Genomic DNA, 23,368 nt, shown 5'->3' with positions numbered 1-23,368 from the left:
GCTTTGAGTATAGTGAGAATATCACCCACACCTTACAACCGTTAGATGAGACTACAAGCCAAAATCTGTCTTAATCCATCAGTTCATGTCTTTAGGTCATTATTGAATACTTTAATTATTTTCCAAAAAAATAACGTCATGAATATATCAAAGAGAAGACTGCAAAACAAAGTGCAGCATTCCTCCACCCAGCATCCAGCTGTTTATTGACTCAGCATTTATGAATCACACATTTCATAGAGTTGGAGACACAGTTAAAAAAAAAAACAAACATGACAAACTTTTTTCAACAAGGCTTATTCAGACAAAACAATTGCTTATTAAAATATATATTCTCATAATCTTAGTCTTCTGTACATGTAAAAAAAAAAACATATTTACAAGAACACCAGACAAATGACAGTCTAAAGGTTTCTAATGCTACTCTATGTTCCCTGCCGGGCCTCCGTGCTGCTCGGATGTTTGGGTTTTTTTTTTTTTTTGGAACAACTATGCATCAGTGAGGTTGATGGTGATTTGTGGTCTGGTTGGCCAGCAGTCCCAGGATGGTGGACAGACAGTGCAGCTTCTCCTTGACGTGTTCTGGCAATTTCTCGTTCTCTTTATACCTGTGGAGACGACAAACGTTAAAGCTACGGCTGATACAGCTTTTATGAAAAATAACTTGTGTCAAATTTCCTGAAAGAGGCGCATGAAGCGTGTGAAAAAAATCTTGTCTCCCGCAGCACACCAGAAACCAATCAGAGCCGAGGAGCCTCTAACACAGCTGTCAGTGATGTCAATCACTGCTCACTAACTGCAGTCAAACTGTCAAACCAAAGCTGCAGCCGACGGCGCTGGAAATAAAGGTATTTTGTTCACTCAGCTGTTCTTTAGATGCTCTTTTTAGCCTTCTTAGGTGCGCTCGGCCAAACAGAACTTTTGAGTACACACAAATTGATGGTGCCTGATTTACAATAGAGCTTTTGCATATATGAAGCAATTGTTTATGGTCTCCTATTATGCACTTTTTGGGTTTATGATAGTACACCAGCCACTGAGCCATTCTGCAACTGCAGACCAGATTTCACTGTGCATCTGTTGTACCACAATATTGTGACATTTGAAACTGTGACTTCTCTTTCAACCCTCCTTTGGTCAAACTAGGCAGCACTGATGAAACACAAATTAAGATTCTGTTATTGCATTGCTTACTTCTCACCTCAAATGTTTCAGAAACATATTTTAGTGTTAAGCTGTAAAATGATAAAGTTTGTGACCCTGCCGTCATGTTGGACTCAATAGACTGACGTACCAAGCACCAGTCAGACCAATTGACTCATGTTTACAGCTAAAAAATATGAAAACATTTAAGGTGAAAAATAGGAAATGCATCAACAAAATCTTGACTCATATTTGCTCAGCGCTGCCTAATTTGACAGTCTGACCGCAGTTAAAGAGCAGTGATTGACATGATCTACAGCTGTGTTAGACTCCTCTGCTCTGATACGCTGTTTTCATTCAGGTGTGGTAATGCCATCAGAAGAAACATGAAAGGGTCGTCATAGAGACAGTTTAAGCAAATAAGACAGTTACCAACTACAACTTGAATAACGGCTGATAAACACACCAGCAGAACTCATTTCTGCTGTGTCTCATACCTGGTGATCCTCCCCTCAGGAGACGTGTAGGTGATGCAGGAAACTCCGGCCTGAACCACCAGCTGAGAGCCGTCGTTGAACTGCACCCACACCTCGCCACTCGTCAGCTGCAGGTAAAAAAAACTTGTTTAATCGCAAAGTCTTTGCCGTTTACAGAACATTAGGTTAATATATTCATCGGTTACCTGGGACGCCCATCCAACATTGGGCACAAATATGGACTTCACCACTTTTCCTGTGTCCTGTCGCAGCGGGGAGCTTTTCTTACTCAGGCTGGCTGTGGTGAAGTCAGACCCATCGTAGGAGATCATCTGGAAATTAGAAAGAAATTACAGACAAATTTCATGATAGTCTAGTAATTAAAGCCTCTCAGCATCTGCTCATGAAGCTGTGAGACTCACTGAGGGAGTGATCTGTGGAGGCTGAGGAGGTGAAGCCGCATCAGGAGGCGCTGCGTGGGAGGGCACAGACGATGAGCACAGGGCGTCCGGGTTGGCTGGTCTCCTTAGAGAAGTTATGGACACAAAACGTACATTAGCCACGTGTGACAACATTAAAAAAAAAAAATCAATAGTCCATACAAACGTGAGCGCGTTCCTCTCACCTGCCAATAGTTATGGGGAAGAAAGGGACGTTCTTGGTGCTGCGCTGCTCCTCGGCTGTGATGGCGGCCTCCAGGGACAAACACATGCTGTGACCCTCGTCAGACAGCTCCACGTACAGTCTGCTCTCTGGGCTCAGGCCGCTCAGCCCCACCTCGCCCTTCACCGTGTACGACTTCCCGCTCTTCTCCACCACTCGCAGCAGCTCTGACGTCTTGTGGGTCTTTGCTCCTGCACGACATCAAGTGTTTATGTCACCATCTCTGACACTAGAGCTGCAACGATTAATTAGCTGTCAACTACTGAATAATTGCCAACAAATTTAATGATAAATTTATTCATTTGAGAAAATTTCTCGAAAAAAAATTTTAAGGGAAAATTTGCTGATTCCAGCTCTTAACCCTTTAAAACCTCAGTTTTCTTGTGCTGCATTCAGACACCTTTTATAAGCACTTTAACCTGAGCAAGAAATCTGTAAAATGTGAAAAGACCTAAACATTTTTTTTTAAAGAGAGAGATGCAATTATTAGAAAATTATTTTTTAAAAATAAGGGAAATGTCTATGAAAATATTTCTATGTTTATTAAAATTGTATATATATATATATATATATTATGACTTTTAGCACTTTTGGGGTCATTTTCTTGTTGTTTTTTTTACTTTTCTTTTCTTTTCTCCTATTTTTGCTTATTTTCAGGTGATTTTTTTTATATTTGTAACTTTTTTTCTCATTTTTTGCTAATTTTTGAGTTATTTCTTCTTCATTGTTGTCTTCTTCCCAAGTTTTTGAAAGAAATCCAGCCAACTTGCTTAGGTTTCAAAGGGTTAAATGTAAATATTTTTTGCTTTTTTTTACTCCTGTATAACAGTAAACTAAATTTCTTTGGGTCGTGGACAAAAAGACAAGACATTTGAGGATGTCATCTTGGGCTTTCGGACACTGATCTACAGTTTTCTCCAATTTCTAACTTTTTAAGACAAAACAACTAATCGATTAATCTATAAAATAGTAGACAGATTAATCAGTAAGTATAACTAGTTGCAGCCGTAATGGACGCAAAAAGGTCAGTACAGCTTCTCCTTCAAGTGTCATGAACACATCGGACTCACCGTCATAAAAGCAAACCTCCAGGTCTGCGTTGGGAGAGTTCTCCATCAGCATCACCTTTGCATACTTGGTGTAAAGAGTCACTTTTGGAGTCTTGGATTTCACGAGCTGCACAAACTTGGAGGCGTACTGGTACTTCTTCCAGTATTTTTCTGTAACCCAAAAAAAAAATCAGTCAATGAACGTGCAATTTCTAATCATATAAACGCTGATGCTGCTCGGCGTGACGCTTCCATCAGAATACCTGGAAGGTCCTCGTAGCTACAAATCAGAATATCTTCTGGAGGAGCAGGAGGACAGTCCAGGACAGGAAAACCCTTCCCACCATTGGGCTGGTAGATCGTCACCTGCAAGATATGACATGAAGATCTGCGTTTTGCCACCAGCCTTGTGTCATATGTTGTTATACCGCCCCCTACCAGTCACATGTGGAACATTTCAGAGAGATTCTTCAGAGTGCGACTCACCATCGAACCATCACAGGAAATCCGAAGGACTTCTTTAACCCTCTCTTGACCACCCTGGCATTTTAACATCTCCATACACACTTCGCCTGTGTCCAGGACGCTCACCTGCAGGAAATCAAGAAAAACGTGTTTTCTCATCTGCTCTCACAGTGAACAGATCATCAAAAAATGATGTGTGCAATAACTTACAACAGCGTTTTTTGTCTTCTGTCTGATGGGCTTGAGTCTGGACGCACACAGGGGCGGGACTACGTCCCTCAGCGTTTTCTTTACTTTATCCACGCTGGGTTTGGCCAAAGGAAGTTTTAATTCTCTGCCATGAGGAGGCTGGAACTCTGCTGCTGGTATATTTTCCCTGTACGAGTCTGAGTTGGAGGGAGGGTTGTGGTGCTGGTTGTGGTGCAGGTTCACGCCTCGGCCCATAGGTTTGTCTGTCCAGGAATTGTGAACCCCCAAAGGTCCTCTGCTGCTATGAAAGCTGCCGCTGCTGCTGTGAGTGCTGCTGTCTGCAGGCCTCTGCCCTGAAGCTGAGAGAGACGAGAGTATTTGTAAAGATCTCGTTATACAGGGAAGATTTAATTGTGCTTCGACAGTTTTAAGACCCATTTATTAAGTTTTAAACCCCTTTGTTCATAGTTAGTCTCACAAGGGCGGCTGGAGCCTGTACCTCTCTCTTTATCGAAGGGTAAATCCTACAGCTCCCACACATATTCACCGGTTCAATTTCAAAACATTTCCATAATATTTCATCCCATTTTTATAAATTAATTGAAGTAGATAAAAAAAAAAAGATCGGCCTATACAGCGATAACACCATATGTTGAACAGGCATTTCCGATGTATTTGTGTTAGTGAACATTAACCTTTTTCCCTCAATCGCCAAAAACTAGCTGCATTTGCCAACAGACCAGAGCAGAGAATCTGTCAGTGCAATTTGATGTGTGTTTGAGTTATAATGAATAAGTCTGAATGTATGTAATTCTTATTAATCAAAGGTTTTATGTCTGATATTAGCTCGGTCACACAAAAATAGCACTAGATCTTAAACTAGAAATACCAGGAACTTATTTTGCAATGATATGAATATATTTCAAACAGCCCAAATAATATATGTTCAAATTTTTTCCAAAACATTGTTAATTTCAAACCATTCCCAGGCCTGAAATACAGTTTGTCAAATTTTATAACTTCACCAGGAATTTGAATGACTGTGAGAACATCCAGCTGTCTCTTTTGTCCCCAACCAAGCCACTGAATTACCTAAAAGTTGCTCCGAATGAGAACATTAGCTGAGTGATAAAGAAGTAAAATGCTGAAATCTATCTTATACACACAGATGATCAGAAAATTAAAAAAAGCTAAATATTTTTACCCTCATTATTGAGCCAGTTAGTGACTCCACCCAGGTCTTGAAATTGCAGGTTTGGTGGATGTGTCTGTGTGGATGAGCCATACCCAGAGCTGAAACAGGAAGTGTGATCTGTTAGTCTCATTAAATTTGCAAAAAATAAACAGAAGATCACAAACAGAGACTTCTTACTTTGCGGACTGTTTGACGGGTGGGGAGGGGAGCCTCCCGTGCTCTGTGAACGGGTGCTGAGTGGATGACGTGGGGAAGACTTGTCTTCCTAAACCGGTCAGAGTCTCCTCTGAGTGGCATCGCCCCAGCTCGCCGTGACTCGAGCCCTGGCCTGATGCAGAGGAGCCGGAGCGATCTGAAGAGTGAGCCCTCCTCAGGTAGCGAGAATGAGGCTGACCTCCGTCTCCACCGTGGACCCCCCTGCTCCTCCCCTCTCTGTGAAATCTTTCCGCTGGATGCTGCCACTGGTCTCCGTCCTCAAAACAGGCGCCGTTGGGTTGGCGTAGAAGATTTGGAATAGGCGCCATCCGGTTGGGCAGGGCGGAGCCAATCATGTGCCTGGCTCTCCTCTGGAGGCGGCTGTTGCTGCTGGCTGAGGTGGCGGAGGTGCAGGCCGTGGAGATGGTGGCAATACCGCTGTCTATGGATCCTTCATCCCCCAACCCCAGCTCCTTGGTCCTGCTCAGGAGGCTTTGGGTCATGAACGGGTGGTCCAGCACCGCAGAGAGGCTGGGCCGCTGGGCGGGGTCCCTCTGCAGCAGCTGATGAATCAGGTCCTGAGCCTCGAGAGAAACATGACTCGGCATCTCATAATCCCCAAGAACCACTTTGGACAGAGTGTGCTTGACGGTGTCCGTGTCAAACGGAGGGCGACCCATCAGGAAGGCGTAGAACATGCACCCCAGTGACCACACATCTGACTCAAGTCCATGAGCGCTGCGAGTGGCCACCTCCGGGGAGATGTAGTTGGGTGTCCCGCACATGGTGAAGTGCTTTTCATTTGGGAGTTTGAGCTGAGTGGCCAGGCCAAAGTCTGCTATCTTAATGTTCATGTTGCTCGTCAACAAAAGGTTTGACAAGGTCAGATCTCGATGCAGGATGCCGTGGGTGTGTAAATACAGCATCCCCTTCACTATTTGATGCATGAAATGTCTCGCTGTGGAACAAAAACAGCAGCATTTAACGGCAGGCAGCTCCCAAAACTAAACTTTAATTCCAAATTTTATTCATCAAAGTAAAGTAGCTCTGCCTAACCTTCATCCTCAGAAAAAGCCATCTTCCTCTCTTTAAGGTACCGACTCATCTCTCCATTGTGGCACATCTCCAACACCAAGTACACATAGTTGCTGTCCTCAAAGTAGTTGTACAGCTTAAAGACAAGACATAAAATACAGTATTTATTATCCTGTCAAAGTGAGAGAATGCAAAAAATATTAGTGCAACAAAATCCAGAACACGTTTGACCTTGAAATTATCAAACTCTTGTCTAAAATGACTTGCTCTGGTCCAGAAAAGATCCCACCAGAATCTGGACAAAGCAAGCGAGCAAGAGCTCCTAATTAATCTTCAAATATACGCTGAGGAGCGACAGTATTATCGAACAAAGTAACTGCAGAGGGAAGGGGCAAGCTGTCCACGTTACAAAACCATGACAACGATGGCACAATGTTGATATGCACAGACACAAACACAGCCGACATGCACAGAGTTTTGATAGCAACTGTAACTATAGTTGTTTCATGTCCCAAAAAACAACTGAATTGATTTCTTATAATTAGTACTGTTAACCACAAACCTGCCGCATCATGAAGTTAGTTTTACGTCTACTTACAGCGTATGTTTATTGTATATTTTACATTAGAAAATAACTGTTGAAGTGACAAAGAAAATGTAATAAAAAGCCACAGTACTCCATCGCAAGAAATTGTGTTCAGCCAATATTACCTCAAGTATAGAAGGATGTTTCAGACGGCACTGAATCTCCACCTCGTTTGTCACACGCTGGACCATACCAGCTTTGTGCATTGCTTTTTTGTCAATCTGCAGGTGGGAACAACAAGGATAATTATACTCTTAACACTCATAGGATGAACGTGCAGCATGGCAGAGCGATTTAGTCAATCTGTCACCAACAAAGACAGTGAACAATGTAGACCTTATTTGTGGGGAGTGGAGGAACCACAAGATCCCCTTGGGAGGCAGCTATGGTCTAATAATCCAAACTGTTCCAGTTTAGACTTCAACTGTCACTGGTAATTGCTTGGGTGTTAGTTAAGAGTCTACATTACAGGTAAAGCATGCTATAATTACCTCAGATCTCTGACTAAACCGAAATTGGTGGTGTTCTTACCATTTTAATAGCAACCTCCAGACCAGTCTTTACTGATTTAGCCCGGTAAACACATGCAAAGGAGCCTTTGCCGAGGAGGGTGAGGACTTTAAAATCCTACATGAGAAGACAGAAAAATGAACTTTGGCAAACAAACATAGATTTACAGACAATTGTAACCATGATATGTGATCTAAAAATAACTGATCCCATCACAGACAGGATCTTTAAAAACATGATACCTCGATCCTGAGCTCCTGAGCATAAGATAAACATTTCTCCTCATCTCTGCTGGCTTGGGTGTCAGCACAAAAGTTTTGGAAATAATGGCGAATAACTCGATCAAACATCATCCCTCCAGCCTGCGACATGCTGGATGCACAGCAAAGACAGACAATCCCAACGACTTTTCACAGGAGAAATCCTCCCACAACAAACGCTAACTGTCAAACAAGCCACCAACACCTGACGCCGTCATATGGCCAACCAAAACCTCTAATTATCCCGGCTGTCTTCCCGCTAACGAGGACCACTTGTAGCCGTTTCCAAGCAGCACGCTGAAGCGACGCACAGGGGGAAACAACGGTGCTGGTCCCGGGAGGAGAGCTGGCTGAGATTACACACTGAGGCTGCGACATAATGCTGCAACATAATGCTGATAACACCGACAGACGAATGGTAACAAGTCAAGCCTTTAAAACCTGGATCGACATCAGTTTTCTTTTTTTTCTTTCTTTTTTTTTTTTTTGCTATTAGATGTATTTCATGAGTTATTTGACCATTTGGACCCAGAACTTATTTGTTTTATTTTATTTATTTATTTTGAAAACACGGGGGGAAATAGTCAATGACACACTTGGTCGGAAATGTCCCACAGAAATGAGAAAATTATCCTGGGGAAAATGTCCAGAAAACTGTATTCTTGATAATTATAATTTTATATATTAAAATTATGTTACAGAAAACGAATCTAATATATATATATATATATATATATAAAAGTGAGCACATTCTTTCAGCATTTTTAGGTCTTTTTTTAAAAACTTTTTGTGCGCTTTCTTGTAACTTTTACTGTTGCTACGTTGCTCGTTGCCTTCTGCACACGTTTTTGGCAGAAATACCAATTTGCTTTGGTTTCAAAGGGTTAAAGTTTTTTAAAAACTTGCCACTTTCGGGACATAAATAAGACGAAACGATAACAAGCTAACGCAACTGGCCAATTAAACGACGTTAACTTTGCAGTTTATTAGCGTAAAGTCAAACGTTGCTACATTTTAATTAGATGCTTTACATAAAATGCTTTCCTCACTCTTTAAACGTTAATATGTACCAACAAAACGCGTTCAACCCACGAATAACCAGCGAGTAAACAGCTAACCACAACATTACCCTTAGCTAACGTTACCAGACAGTCTGAAGTTAGCTTGTGGGCGTTAGCTCCACATAAGCACTCACCTCAATTTTATCGCCGATCGAAACACTCATCATGTCCGATTGTCGCATGCAGACGCACGCGAGCTCCTAATAATATTCGTCGATCGGCTGAGTGCATCGATAGTCGGTACAGGAGTGCTCACAGGGCAGATCAATGTTGTTCTCGTGTTCCCCTCCAAAACTTTGCCATTTCTTCCATTTTGAAAATATCCGCCCGTTACTCTCCTGCCTACGTCAGATGATACGTCACATGACAACAATCAGAATTTACCACGCCCCCTTTAAGGGTCAGGCACGTGACTTCGTAGTGACTGCAAAACAAGCAAATAATGCTCTGTAAAAGTGCTCAAAGGTAGTTTAATACTATAGTTTGTGAACTTGAACATTTAAGCTCATACTTACAGTGCATTTGCAGATTTTTATTCAGGTTTGTGCTTGCAGGCTGTTTTTTAAGTCTTGGCAAATGTGTTTTGCATTCAGTTAAAAAAAAAAGTCCTTTAAAATAATGTGGAAAAATTGTCTTGGAACAACTTTATATACCAAATTATTATTATAATAGTTATATTAATAAATATGGTAATTACACAACACTTTCTTTTAAATAATGGGAAAAACTTAGTTGGAACAAATTAACTTGTATGGGTTATCAACTTAAAAACATAAGTTGACTTCAACTTACGCCAAGTTGAAGTCATGGCTCTCATAAAAATTAAGTTCTCACATTATTTAAAAGCAATTCCTAGTATGTACTGTACCCTAATTATGAGCACATGTTTTTGAGTTGGTTACTAGGAAAAATTAAATTGGTCCAACAACATTTTCCACATTATTCTAAAGGACTTTTAAAGTGTTATATACTTTATTACCATAATTATGAACACAGCTGAATCTTAATGAAAAAGTGTTATTGCAATACATTTAACCACATTATCTTAAAGGAACTGAATAGGAAAGGAAGTGTTAAAGGAGAACCAAAGTGTTCGAAATTAAATAGGTCAATGATATATTGTGAAATAAACCATCAAATGAGGGTATACTATAGACTGTATATGGTGCATACAGTATAGATAGATAGATAGATGTAATGGACTAGATATTTCTGCTCTCATTTCCTTAATTACAATAACACAATTGTTTCTGCCATGTTTGTCTTGATTGACAAATACTTTGAGGCATTATAAAATGAAAGTGATTTGAGGGGAAAAAGTTTTGTTATATCTGAAACAGATTTTGGAAAATATTTCTTGAAAAAAGTTTTGGAAATAAATAAAAATAAGAAAGAAGCAGAATGAAAAATCTATTGGGTTATTTCATAATTTACTGGTTGCATTACACATTTCATCTGTTTTTATTTAAATGATTAATATTTCTTAATGTCTGGTTTATTCATTTAGTTTTGAACACTTAAGGACCTCTTGCACATTATTCCTTAAAGCTTAATTTTAGCTGCAGAAAGTAGAATAATCACACTACAGGTGTGTGTGTTTAACCACAAACCTTCCATTCACAATATTTAGATCCACAATTACAGTTTAATTTTAATTTTGCATTTTCGTCAGATCAGCTTGTAGATTACATTTTGGCAGATCATTTTTTAGCTGTCAATTTCAGGACTTCACTTGGATATAAGTACAGTACAGATTTAGCCAATTTCTTTCAGGTTCTGCTGCAGACAAAAAAATCAGACTGAAGAAATGTTGTCTTACAGACAAATGTATTTATTTTTGCATCTTTAAATCCCATGACTTAAGTGTGGACAAATGCAAGAAAACAGAAGGAATTAGGCAACCAACCACTTACTAAAGAGATTTGGTGTATCAAGCATTGCCATTGTACTTGGAATATGTTCTTTATGTACATATATTATATATGCTGGCCGCTTTTATTTACTAAAATAGTATTTACAGTTTCTAGACATGGACATCATTTATAACTTATTTAATACAAATATATATATATAATTTGTATTATTGCATACAAATTAATAGTTCCGCAATAGCAGTTGATTGGACAGAGCTAAGTATTTCTCTTACGAGTGATTTACTGCTGACACAGGACGCTTATGAGACACATGGAATGCAAACACAGAGGACAGCTTCCTGTGTGGTACTGAGGAAACAGTTTTACGTCAGAATCAGAGTTTAATCTATTGCATCATTCTTAAATTTATTAAGTATGTCAAACCTTTGAGAGAGTAAAGCACACTATCATCACACATGAGGATGAAAACAAAAACCTCAAAAGGTAAAGTCCAATGGTAGGGCAAAAAAACAAACAAATCCACACAAAGTGGCTGGTGTCAATTGAGAAATGGTCCCAGGTATCGATGTTTCTACGTCTAAATGGTCAGTTGTGGTAAACGTGTTGATGGTTGTAGAGTTTGCTTTCTTAAATCTCAGTCCACCTCCATCTCTTTTGTGCCAGGCTTTGTCTGCTGGCTTCCCTTCGCGTCTCCCTTCCCATCTGCTCCTTGCTTGGTTGTCGGACCGTTATGAGCTCCGCTGTTTTGGTCGTTCACTTCAGGGGCCTCCTCCACTGTGGGCTTCGGCCTGTTGATCACTGGATTACATACATCCTCCAGTTCCTGGTGAGTAAAAGGCAAAGAATGTGTTGGCGAAAGAAACTAGCTAGTTAAAGTAAGAATTTCATTTGAAATAGTCACTCGCATACCTGTATTTTGGAAATGATGTCTGCTACTTTAACAACGGGATCTTGAGTAATACCGAGTTTGCCCTGGGCGTTCATCATGCTGTTCATCCAACCCATGCTTTCACTCACACACTTCTCCACAACGCTCATTTCCTCTGCGCTCAAATGCATGTATCGCTCATCCTGGAGGAGAGATCGTGACAAGAAAACTACATTATTTACATCTACAAGTCCAAAGCTTTTTACTTCGTGTCCCTGAAACCAAACTAACAAAAAGCAATAATGTTTAGGTGTGCCAAAAATAGACAGTGTTTTGAGATGCTGTGTCGATTTATAATAATGCTGTAGAATGTTTTAAATTGATAGTTAAAGTGCAAATATTCCTAGCAGTGCTTCATTTTGTGTTGTGTTTAAAGACCAAACTGTGTGTTGTAATTTATCTTCTGTTGTTTGATTCTGTGGCTCCAACTTAACAACATATTGCTAGTGTGTTACGAGGACTTTGATAACTGCAAATTCAGATCCCACTGGGTGCATAAAAAAGTAGACATTTTAAAATTGTTTTGTAGATTTTTTTGTATGAAGAGGCGTTTTGTATACCATGACAGTTTTCCTAAAATTAGATTTTAATAAGCTTGTATAACAATATATTGTATATTGTGATACATATCATATTGTAAGATTCTTGCCAATACACAGCCCTATTATTGATACACAACGATTTAAGGAAAGGAATTTACCTTCTGTTTGTAGGAATCCACAAACTTCATGTAGAGCTGCAGTTTCTTTCCGAGCTCTTCAAAAGCTCTGGGCCTGTCCTCGTGCTCTCTGTGCCGATCTTGAATGGGTTGACCCAACCTCTAAAAAAAATAAAATAACAGCATTCATGTTTATGTTGAAAGTTATTATTGTTTGAAAAATCCTAAAAACCTTTCAAATGCCTCTTAGCCCCAGTAGAGCTCAGCAGGTTGCAGGGTTGCGAAAAATATCAATCTGTCGATATATATATCAATTCTGAATATTTGAAACGCTTTACTCATCTTCTGCAGTGTCACTACACCTGCACTTTCTTACTCTCTTTTATTCATGTTTAAAGTCATTGTTGTCATGTTATGGCCAGGGCATATTTGTTCATAAAAATGTCAAATTTTAAGCCCTCAGATTCAACTTTGTACATAGTATCAAAATGATTGAATATCAATATTATCCAAGTTACTGTATCAAAGTTAGAAAATGCAGTATTGTGACAACACTAGTGGGTTGATAAAGAATTTTCCAGTAGTTCATAAAATCCCATCTGAAATTGAAAGTAGACGTTTTTTTGGAATAAATAAAAACAAACCTTGAGTGCTTGCAGTTTCTCCTCATAGACATGTTTGGGTTGGTCCTCTCCGTCCTCATACAGCCAGGTCTCTGTGTCCTCCAGCATCAGCGTCAGCCGGTTACTGTCCTGTTATTATGGCCAGATATAAAACTCACGTTAAGTAAATACAGTAGAAAATAATTTGCTTGGTAAATCAGATGTTTGTAAGACAGCATCGCTCACTTCCTCGGTGATAAACTTCTCATAGATTCCACAAAGTTTGTCCCGCAGATCGTATACATACTCCTCAACAGCATTTTTAGCATCATTCAGCTCTTTCACCAGTTTGTCCTGGATGATCATCTGATGCTGTAAGGAAAAAAACACAAGAAATGTTACAGAGGAGCAAAACAATACCAGCAATACCTTACAATATAATCCTATTTGATTATCCCTTTGAAATCTGAGCCAATTGGCTTGATTTTTTCAAAAATGGGGAAAGGACAATGAGCAGTTTAAAATTAAATGACCACAAAAAAGAGTAATACATTCTAAAAACATAAATAAATACAATAAAAATCAATAATAATAATAATAATAATAATAATAAAAAGAAAAAAAAGAAAGAAAATGACCAGTGCTTTAAAAATATTCCATAAAAATAAATAATAATTAAATAATTTTTTTTGTAATTTTTTTAAAAGCTCATTTCTTGCAATTAGTGAAACAGTTCAATTTTTTCAGTGTTTGTTTTCAAAAAATCACAGATTTGGAAGTGTTTTAAATGCTTATGAAGGCGTCTGTAATGTCAATCCAAGTTTCAAAGGGATCAAAGAGTATCAAAAACTGAAGTGTCAAAGTTGAGTTGAATGAATAATTCAGAAACAGTCAAGAGAAAATGATTGATTGATACCACAGCAGCTTGCACTGTAATGTTTCTGTCAAGAAAATTGTTAGCTGTTGGATGTTCAGAGGGGCTGGACATTTTAAAATATAAAGCCTTGTATATGTACATATATCAAAATGCATAATAACAGACATAAACTGTCACATCCACCTAAAGTCAAAACCTTTAGTCAGGGAACATTATTACTGGGGGAAATTTGCAGAATTAGTAATTCCCCTAAAATAGTGCTGGCACAGATGAAGCCAATCAGTAGCATGAACAAACATTGTGGCTCCTTGTTGGGCCTCTTAAAAAATCCCAGAATAGAATAATGACAACAACAAGTTTAAGTCATCAGGGGAAACAATCCCAGACCACAGCAGGACGAGTAAAGCACACATCAGGTTTTAATTCCACTCAGTCCATCACTTCTCAGGTAATCAGAATTTCAGTCAGACCACGACTCGGCTTTTCCAAAGGCCAGCAGGAGCACTCACCTCATACTCCACAAAATTGTTAAGGACATCGCTGTCGAGCTGTCGAATATTGTTGGCCACGATGGGCAGATCAATACTCTTCACCTTGACTTTGGGCTTGTTTCCCCCTGCTGCGGGGTCCTGCTTTTCCCCAGACGCACCCTCCTGGATTTGGAAACAAGAAAACACAATTCAGTCTTTCTGATGTCGACATCACCTAAATTCCTCTGTAATTATACAGTTTTTATTCATGGGGCACTTCAACAAACTAATACTTATAAATACTTTCAAGCCTAACTAATATGATTTTCACTATTTGCATACATTCAGAACCAGAATTAGCATTTTTGTGACCATTTTTACCTATTATGGTGTCTGTTACTTAATACTTCTGTCAAATCTGCTGTGGGAGTAAAGTATTAGGATCATTTTCTAAAAATACTTCATTACCTCACTATAGGCGTGTCTAAAAGGCTAACTGTGTTTTGGACAAGCAAGACTGGGGTCTGTGTAACATCTGCATATCAACGCTGTTTAATATAAACAGGAAAACAGAAAATACTAGCACTGGCTTCAAAAAATATCCACACATCTCTAAATTTAAATCCAGCTGACCTTACTGCTGGTAGTGTCCTCGTTCTGCGGGTCCGCTTGACTTTGGCCTTCCTGGTCCACCTGCATTTTGGTCTGAGACACAACACACATTCAGCTATTTTATCACAGCCAGATTAGATATGAACAACCAAACATTTCATACGAGGCTCAACAATCAAAATAATCAAATACATTATTTTTTTTGCCAAAACCCTCTATATCAGTATTGATATTGCATTAACTATTGGTGTTTTCACAAAATATTTACATTAGATGTTTGCTAGAACAGTTTGGTGAATTTGAACTATTACGTCACCAGGAAAAAGCAACACTCGTGATATTTGTTTTCCAAAATGTTAGACAATATCTAGTCTCATATCACAATATCAGTGTAATATGGATAAAAAGTCCAACCTCAATTTCATATTTCAATTACATAAAAAAAGCAATATAAACCGTTACTGTAAACAAGACAAAAGTAAAGGAATATCTTCTAAGTCGTATTCATTTGGGATGAAGGCCGTTCTTCATTTAGCAAAGTAAACTGTGGCAAAATAATCTAACCTGGTCCTCTGCCCTGCCTTCATTCTGCACCATTGGCTCACAGTCAATTTGCATTTCCTCTCCTTCTCCTTTCTGCTTCTCGATCAGAGAGGCGCTGGACACGCTGAAGATGCCGTGCACATTGACACGCACTTTGACCTTTACTTTGGAGCTGTCTCCGTCTGGCTGAGGAGCAACGTTCTGTACAGAGAAACATCCTGGTGGCAGATGGAAACAAAATGATTTGTTAAAAAGCTCTGATAAAACACCCTCAGTATATTTCCTTAAGAGACAGATGGAAACTGATATCCCATCAGCAACTGCCTCCCAACCCCCTGACTCATTAGGACCCATCTGTGGGACGCTGCATTATTCCCCAGGGATCAACGGATCGCTCAAAAAAATACTAAAGGCAGTGGTTTACTGGCAGGTGTCTCTGACTCTGAGAGAGCAGACTGAGCAGGGTTACCTATCCTGTGGTCTGGGTAGGGCAGCTCTTGAGAGTTGCTGTAGAAGGCTTCAAGGTCAAAGGGTTCCTTCTTGTGAAACGTGATCACTTTGGAGAACGGAGCAGCGTGATTCTTACTGAACACCTCACACTCTCTGTGACAAAAAAATGCAGTTAGAGAAAAACGCAAACTCAGGTTTTGAAACACAGTCAGCAAACACTGCATCTTTAAACTGGCTGACTGAGCGTCCTACACAGAACTATAGCGGCTTGTTTTTTGTGCACTGTTACCAGCTAACTGAGGGCCATTCACATGCTGCATTTTTTGCACCGTCAAATCCATTGTTGTCAATGTTAACCCACGAACGGCGGGTTCCCATGCACTTATTTTTCAAGGTGCAACAGCTGCCCTAAAAATAAACAACATCGCAACATGCAAGTCACATCATGTGACAAGGAACAACCAATTGCCGGCAATATCTTTTCTTTTTTTCGTAAATATCAGTCTACAGTAGCAGGGCAAACCAGAATTTTTATTGACAATCTGTCCGATGGACAATATTTTAAAACACACCTAAAAAACAACAACTATAAAAACATCAGAATTCCTGGTAAGTCCCGTTTGAAAGTTGGAACAGTGTAGGCAAAAGATTTTGCGTGATTTTAGAGAGAATTGTCATATCAAACTCGGTGGAGTTGGCAGATTCAAAGGTCTGGACCCTGGAACCACAAGAGTAGCACCCAGAGCCCGATCACACGTTTTTCAGGCAGTAAAAGACGCACCATGTAACGGTCTCAAACGTCCTTACCCCAATCCGTCCTCTGTTGGAGATTTCCAGCGAAGAGTTATAGGAAAGGGAACCACATCAGTGATGGAAAATTCACGCACCTTAAATGCTGGAGACAAAATCGCACACTACACCCAAACAATCAGCACACGCGCCACACAAATAAACACAGATTTACTGCATTGCATTTAACAAGCTACATTATATTTGTACAGTGCAGCAAAACAAGAAAACATCATGTGTTTGTGTCACCTGAAGTGCACAGCCTCTAGCGACAGCTTCGTCTGCGTTGAGCGTGGTGCTGATGTCTTTGCCAAAGAACTTGGTGATTCTCTCTTTGACAGCTGGGATTCTCGTGGCTCCTCCAACTATTTCCACTGCATAGATGTCATCCCGGCTCAGCTCTGATCATCAAACACACACAGGATTGAGTGGATTCTTCCGTCATATGGTAATCAAACAATACGAATTCATAAATTCAACCAAGCTTGAGGGACGTACTTGATTGTTCAAGGGCTGCTTTCAGTGGCATCTCTACTCTCATCAGATACTGAGCACACATGTCTTCAAACTGGCCCCTGTGAGTTAGAAAATACAGAAGATTTATAATTACAGATTTCCACTTAAGAGATGCATGATTGAGGAGGAGAATCTAAATTCAGTACCTGTTCATCCTGCCAGAAACATCAATGTCATTCATGAAGCACTCGATGTTCAGAGGCAGATCGGAGGAGTTGGCACTCATTAGCTTCTTCAGTTTCTCGCTCTCCTGGTGCAGCCGCAGCAGAGCCCTTGGGTTCTCCTTCACATTAAGCTTGTACTTGCTCTTAAACTCCTCGCAGAAGTAATCTACCAACGCCTCGTCAAAATTACGCCCACCAAGGTGTAGGTCAAATGCAGTGGCGAGGACCTGTCAGAGCAAAACTGGCATTCAGCTGGGATTTAAAGCTGCAGCTGCAGGTGTGGCTCAAGGTGGGAAAAAGGTGACAGGCTAACCTTGAGTTTGCCTTTGTTGAAGGCAGTAATGGAGACCTGGAACGATGAATGTCCCATGTCAACAAATACCACATTTCTTGGCCTCTCCTCTGGAGTCGGAAGGTCCTGTTTGTAGATCCCATAGGCCAAAGCCACTATGAACCCAAATGAAAGCACAAACTTAACGCAAAGTTATACTAATGTCAGTGAAGTTAAGTCACTTTTTAGTAATGCCTAAGTGTGCACCTTCATTTGAACTTAGTAAATGTTAGTGCTATTCACAAAGCTCAGTGCACAAACTAAATGTCTTTCCACCTTGCTATGTATGTATGTATAAAGAGAACTGGATACAGCATTGGAGGCGATTAGAAACTTACACCAGCTGAGCTGGCGACTTCCAGTTTAGCACTCTACCAACATCAATGCTATAAAATTATTAAAGTATGCAGCTTTTCTAAACTTACCAAATATTATAGGATCTAACTGATCAAATTCTGATAGTTAAACAAGTCATTTTGTGGAGTTTCTGACACCCCAAAATACGTATCCACTAATTTACAGACGTCTGTTTATGTAAATCAATGGGAAAAAGTCTTTTTGGGCCACAGGGCTTCACGTGACAGATGTAATATCACTGTGTGGTCCATGGATGTAGAGATCTTATTTTGATACACTGCCCCTACAGTTTGGGAGAGGAATCCCACACAAATTATGACAGTCCAAACGTGTTTTCATCACGATTCTGTGTTTGCTCATGCTCAAGCTGAAAGCACAACTGAGGCTTCATTCTCATGCAATCGTTTTATAAATTTCACTGTTATCAATTTCCCCTAAGAACACTGACCTGCAGTCGTATCATTAATTAGCCGTAAACAGTTCAGCCCTGCGATTTGAGTTGCATCAAACACTGATCTCCTTTCAGCGTCTGTAAAGAAACTTGGGACCTGTAAAACACAGCACAAATCATTACGCATCATTGAACCCCTTTGTGAATTATGTTGATGGTGTTCTGTGATGTTTTCATAACTCACAGAGATGACGCAGTCCACCACCGGCTTCTTCAGGGCGCTCTCTGACGTCTCCTTCAGCTTGGTGAGCAGCATCCCTGTGATCTGCTCGACTGTGAACACTTTGTCCTCATCCAAATAACGAACCTGTGAACATGATACAGTTAAGACCCCCAAGGCTAATTAAAAGCTTGAGGGTAAGGCATATTAAAGGGGTATTTGGGATTTTATGTGATGTTATATGAGATATTTATCCACGATCATTGTATGACCTACAGTAAACGTCTGTTGACACGCTCCAAGTTTGAAGAAGCAGGCATGAGTGCTGACAGGGGCAGCAGCTAAATGTATTTTAGCCACCTAGAAAAAAGTCACACCTAAAAAATCAATATCTGTTTAAATGTACGCTATATTGGGAGTATTTTCACTGCTTTACCTTTCAGTATGATGGCCTGTTCTGAGAGGGAGGCTGCTTCAGTTCAACATCTATGCTCTCATGACAAAAACAGTTATTCTGGCTTGCTGAACGTGGGAGCTGACGGTCTACCACTCCCTCCATCCGTTAGTTAGATTGTGTTATTGTGTGACTTTATAGATCCAAACTAACCCTTTTAAACACCAAAGTCACACAGCAATGCAAACACAACAACTGATCGAGGCAGCAGTAGACCAGCAGCTTTCTTGACAGGCGATGTTAAGTCATTATTTTTCTTAAAGGAATCTGCTTTTGAAGAGAGCGATGATCGGAAATTGCTGTCTGATGCAAAAAAAAGCAGTGAAAATATTCTTAATGTAGTGTGCAGTTTAACTGATAAAGGTATTTTTAGATAGGACTTTATTTAGGTGGCCAACATATCACTGCTGTCAGGTGCAAACCTCCGATCTCCAAAATTGATATTTTTCATGAATGAGAAAAAAAAACAGTTTTTAAAAGGATCCAATGGAGACAGGTTTAGTCACAAGTTTTTTTAAATACATTTCATTGGTTGAGAAATGGTAAAACCCACTGACAGACAGAGAAGGGGACCAGTAGAGTTAATTAATGAAAAAAATGAAAATACTGAATTGCTGAGGTGCAAGGTTTGCGCCCGATGATGACGATATGTTTATTGCTGAACCGTCCACAGCAGTACATGTTTAGTGCTTGGCTCCTATGTTAGACTCCAGCTTGCTTCTTCATATTGGGGGCGTGCTGACTGAGATCTAATGTAGGCCTGTATAATACATGAACTATGCATGAGAACCTCCTACAACCATACTTAAAATAGCTGCACTATTTTTTTAAGCATAACGCCATTAAGCAATTTGGTGATGACAGAGAAAAAAAACCATTTGTGCATCCCGCTCACTTATCACGCTCAGCATCATGGTTGAATTTAAAGGACAAAGGTGTGCAATGACAGCAGAAAAATGGTCAGGGTCAGAGAGAAAGGGGATAAAAAACAGAAAGCAGCGAAGAAGAACATGCTGGAAGTTTGTACAGTGCGTCACCTTAATTCCAGTGTTTCCATTGGCCAGTTTATGTAAGCTGTAAGGCAGTTTGGGTTTTTCCGCTTGGACAAATGGGTCATCAAATGCTCTGCCGTGGAACTTTTTGAAGCTGTGGACTGTATTTTTGAAGTTTGTTGTCATCTAAAATAAGAAGACACTCGGTGTAGTAGTTACTTAGTGAGTGTGATTTGTAAATATTGTAAACTCGTAAAAAAGACAAGTTACAATTAATGTCATGATGTGTCATGATGATCTTACTTGACTTTTGGCTGCATTTCCGATGATGCGGTTTTTGGAGGCCAGAGATACACAAGCCCTTGATGGGAGAGAAATACAACAGCACATTAGGAAGACTGCGACAGAAAATAATCCTGTTAACAGATGTGGCAGACGAGGCAGAACGGTAATTGTCTGACTGCTGCGGGCACAATCAAATGTTGAGAACCGAGAGGCTGATTTGGATTAAGGAAATTTTAAAAGGGAGTCTGAGAAAGAACCACAAAATGAGGCAGTGAGAGATGACAGTTCACATTGAAAAACTGAGCTCATCTTTACCAAAAAAATGTCACCCCCAGAACTCATTTAACTCGTCTGACAGCAAACAAATTGAGATCCCATTTTATATTAGAACAATAATCTGTATTACACATTTCTAACATACATATAAACATGATTTGATGGAAAAACATGCACCCAACTACTGATTCAAATCTCATCCACCACCTCGCACACCCAACCAAAGTCCTCTACGCTGTAATGTCTATGTAGCTGTTTATATTTTGTTGTTGTCTCTGTTTTTTTTTCTTGTGTTTTTTTTTTTTTGAATTGTAATGAGATTATGTGCTGCTGAACAGGAACCTGCTAAAACGCTTGTTACCTGAGTCAGGCCATTTTGAACAGTGACACACCTAATATTACTTTTAATTTCTTTCCTGTACACATAAAACAAATGAAAAATGAAATTAACCTTTTGTTTAACCCTTTGAAACCTTTCCTTAAAAAACAGTGGAAGAAGTTACAAGTTACAAGACAATTGCCTGAAATTTCCCAAAAAACAAAGTTTAAAAAACAAACAATAAAATACCAATAAATAAATAGATTTAGACTTCAGAATAATTACAATAATAATAATTTTAAATAAAGTTTTCTGGACATTTTTCAGATGTAAAAACAAAACAACATTTTCAGGGCAATTTCTTGTCACCTTTCTTTAATTTCTTGCATTTTGAGGGACATCTTTCCAAGCTGCTCATTGTCTTTTGGCCATGTTTTCAAAAGAAATCAAACCAGTTTGCTCAGGTTTCAAAGGTTTAAATGTGTGTAACTTCTGAAGGCAACTCTAATGTCAATGCAGGTTTCAAAAGGGTTAATAACGACAAAGATGAACGCTTCCAGTCATACAAGGTTTAGGGATCCATTTCACACTGGCTGGCTTTGACTCCCTAGTTTCACCTTGCTACAAAAATATCCACATGTATTCTCCTTCACAGCTGCATACTCCTGTTTGCAGGATGCTGCAGTACATTATCCTGTTATAGCTACTCTAGAGTATAAAACCACATGGAAATCTAATAGTATGGAAATATTAGTTAATGCATTACATACTTTACAGTTAAAAACAATATCACTATTATGATGCTCTCTTGATTTCCTGTCATTTCTGGGCTGGTGCTTTTAAGTATGTAACTTTTTTTGCAGGCCATAATGAATATATATCAAAACCTATTTGTTTTCATTTATAGCATAGGCCGACAGTGTACTAATATATTAACATGTGACCTAAATAACACTATGTCTTCTTCAAGTTAGGCTACTCATTTTAATCAACTTTGAGGCACACTGCGGAACACTGTGGTTATCAGGAGAGATGCCAACTGTCTGTTTGTAGGAAGAAAAATAATTTCAGAGAGCACGCGACATTTTGACCTATGTAAACCTGCTGTGACGATAAGCAAACCGGTAGCGGGAGGCCTCATCACAGCCACCACCATCCCCGCTGCCTCTCCACCATCACCGCTCAGCCTCCGGTCGCAAACATTGCGTAACAAACTCACATCCAGATCACATTTCACGGCGATGACGACTATCAACATTTATACTTACGGTGTGCATCTGTCACTGTACTCATTGGAAATGGTTTCAATGCCACCGCTCCTGGCCACAGCGATGTAACAATTTTGGAAACCCAAATCAATCCCTACCACTGACATAATGACAAAAAATGTTGCAAATTATCCTCCGCAACGACCGCACTTGACACCTATAAGAAAAAAAGATACATACAATGGCGGTGTATTGCAAAAAGAAATGTAATTAAGCGTATCCTCTGCTCTGGAGATCTATGGCAGAGCTAGCAGAGGGAGTACTAACTGAATTACTAGCTGTTATGTAAGTCAAGCTGTTTATAGCAAACTCATTCAGAGTAATCCCACAGAGCGATGATGTCCACACCGGAGTCTCCCTCTCCGAGGCGGCCTTCACGTCACCCAGCGGCGCTGACTGACGGATTCTCTCAGGCCCGCCCCCGAGCGGCTCTGATTGGCTGAGTCACACACTGCTCTTACGTGATTGGTGCATCAACCAATCGATAACAGAAACATCTAGAACTCCCTGGAAAGGAGACGGTGAGTACGTCACAGGCAGTAGGGGCAGCAGTAGGCTTACACTTATGTTTTATGATTATATTTGAAGATTAAAAAAACACATTATCTTAAAAAACAAAGTATTAGAGGTAGTACAGAACAATATCTTTAATAATACTTTTAAGATTAAATTGATTTTTAATGAATGGAATGCTGTTCCCGTATATTTATTTAATTCTACTGATGGCATTGATTTATTACTTTTTTTCTTTGTTAAAATGCAATTAATTTTCTGTTAACAAAACACCAATAAAATTAGCTACATTTTATAGGCAAGCCCTTAGTATAGGGTATAAACACAATTTCTGTCCCCATAGATAGTTCTTACTTTGAATGGCATAACAAGGGTATTCTTTACAAAAATAAATCACTGTGGTATCACTCATGGTTTGAAAATGGGATTTGTCGGTTGGTCACTTGTTAAACAGAAATAGAATATTACTGTCATATTCGTTTCTACAAAAAATTAAAGTAGGGATGAAGTCATGCAGTTTGAGACACTTTCATGTAGATTACCAAGAAATGCCCAGATGCACTAATTAAAATTATTATTATCATTAGTAATAGTAGTAGTAGTAGTTGTAGTATTTATTTATTTATTTATTTATTTATCTATTGGCCAGCAA

General features: G+C 39.5%; 2 protein-coding genes and 1 long non-coding RNA gene across 4 annotated transcripts; 1 reads left to right on the top strand and 2 right to left on the bottom strand.

The window, feature by feature from the left end:
- Nucleotides 1–172: 172 nt before the first annotated feature.
- plk4 (polo-like kinase 4 (Drosophila)) lies at nt 173–9,179 on the bottom strand. Of its 2 annotated transcripts, none has more exons than XM_042500659.2 (15): nt 8,962–9,179; nt 7,528–7,623; nt 7,122–7,217; nt 6,432–6,546; nt 5,358–6,333; nt 5,190–5,278; nt 4,007–4,344; nt 3,818–3,922; nt 3,595–3,697; nt 3,353–3,502; nt 2,245–2,473; nt 2,042–2,144; nt 1,826–1,951; nt 1,641–1,747; nt 173–608 (listed from the first exon to the last, which is right to left on the bottom strand). In XM_042500659.2, exons 1-15 carry the CDS (start codon nt 9,007–9,009, stop codon nt 497–499), a joined length of 2,793 nt encoding a protein of 930 aa, XP_042356593.2. In that variant the 5' UTR covers nt 9,010–9,179; the 3' UTR covers nt 173–496. The 2 variants fall into 2 exon arrangements, with proteins under 2 accessions (XP_042356593.2, XP_042356592.2); XM_042500658.2 differs by lacking the exon at nt 8,962–9,179 and adding an exon at nt 7,749–8,152.
- On the top strand, nt 615–19,346 carry LOC148187459 (uncharacterized). Its single transcript, XR_015778785.1, has 4 exons — nt 615–848; nt 1,660–1,753; nt 11,365–11,527; nt 18,636–19,346. It is a non-coding gene; the product is annotated as an uncharacterized LOC148187459 (long non-coding RNA).
- Nucleotides 10,636–22,584, bottom strand: hspa4l (heat shock protein 4 like). Its single transcript, XM_042500661.2, has 19 exons — nt 22,204–22,584; nt 20,359–20,416; nt 20,101–20,241; nt 18,634–18,756; nt 18,447–18,546; nt 17,624–17,757; nt 17,293–17,537; nt 17,129–17,205; nt 16,880–17,031; nt 16,649–16,755; nt 15,861–15,994; nt 15,413–15,609; nt 14,870–14,941; nt 14,276–14,419; nt 13,136–13,261; nt 12,932–13,039; nt 12,330–12,449; nt 11,611–11,772; nt 10,636–11,524 (listed from the first exon to the last, which is right to left on the bottom strand). Exons 1-19 carry the CDS (start codon nt 22,308–22,310, stop codon nt 11,336–11,338), a joined length of 2,496 nt encoding a protein of 831 aa, XP_042356595.1. The 5' UTR covers nt 22,311–22,584; the 3' UTR covers nt 10,636–11,335.
- Nucleotides 22,585–23,368: the final 784 nt, after the last annotated feature.

Source organism: Plectropomus leopardus, chromosome 14, assembly GCF_026936395.1.
Source record: "Plectropomus leopardus strain MGB_pleo_1.0 chromosome 14, ASM2693639v1, whole genome shotgun sequence".
Classification (NCBI taxonomy): domain Eukaryota; kingdom Metazoa; phylum Chordata; class Actinopteri; order Perciformes; family Serranidae; genus Plectropomus; species Plectropomus leopardus.
This window is presented reverse-complemented; position numbering and strand designations above follow the sequence as displayed.

What these genes read in the sequence shown, in the direction of transcription:
- plk4 (XM_042500658.2), bottom strand. Translation starts at nt 7,877, where the DNA reads ATGTCGCAGGCTGGAGGGATGATGTTTGATCGAGTTATTCGCCATTAT. An exon ending in TAACTGGCTCAATAATGAGG is followed by an intron (nt 4,345 to 5,189) that starts GTAAAAATATTT and finishes CGTCTCTCTCAG; the next exon opens with CTTCAGGGCAGAGGCCTGCA. An exon ending in CCTGAGGGGAGGATCACCAG is followed by an intron (nt 609 to 1,640) that starts GTATGAGACACA and finishes TCGTCTCCACAG; the next exon opens with GTATAAAGAGAACGAGAAAT.
- hspa4l (XM_042500661.2), bottom strand. Translation starts at nt 22,310, where the DNA reads ATGTCAGTGGTAGGGATTGATTTGGGTTTCCAAAATTGTTACATCGCT. An exon ending in TGGTGGACTGCGTCATCTCT is followed by an intron (nt 18,547 to 18,633) that starts GTGAGTTATGAA and finishes TGTGTTTTACAG; the next exon opens with GTCCCAAGTTTCTTTACAGA. An exon ending in AAGGCAGGGCAGAGGACCAG is followed by an intron (nt 14,942 to 15,412) that starts GTTAGATTATTT and finishes GTTGTGTCTCAG; the next exon opens with ACCAAAATGCAGGTGGACCA.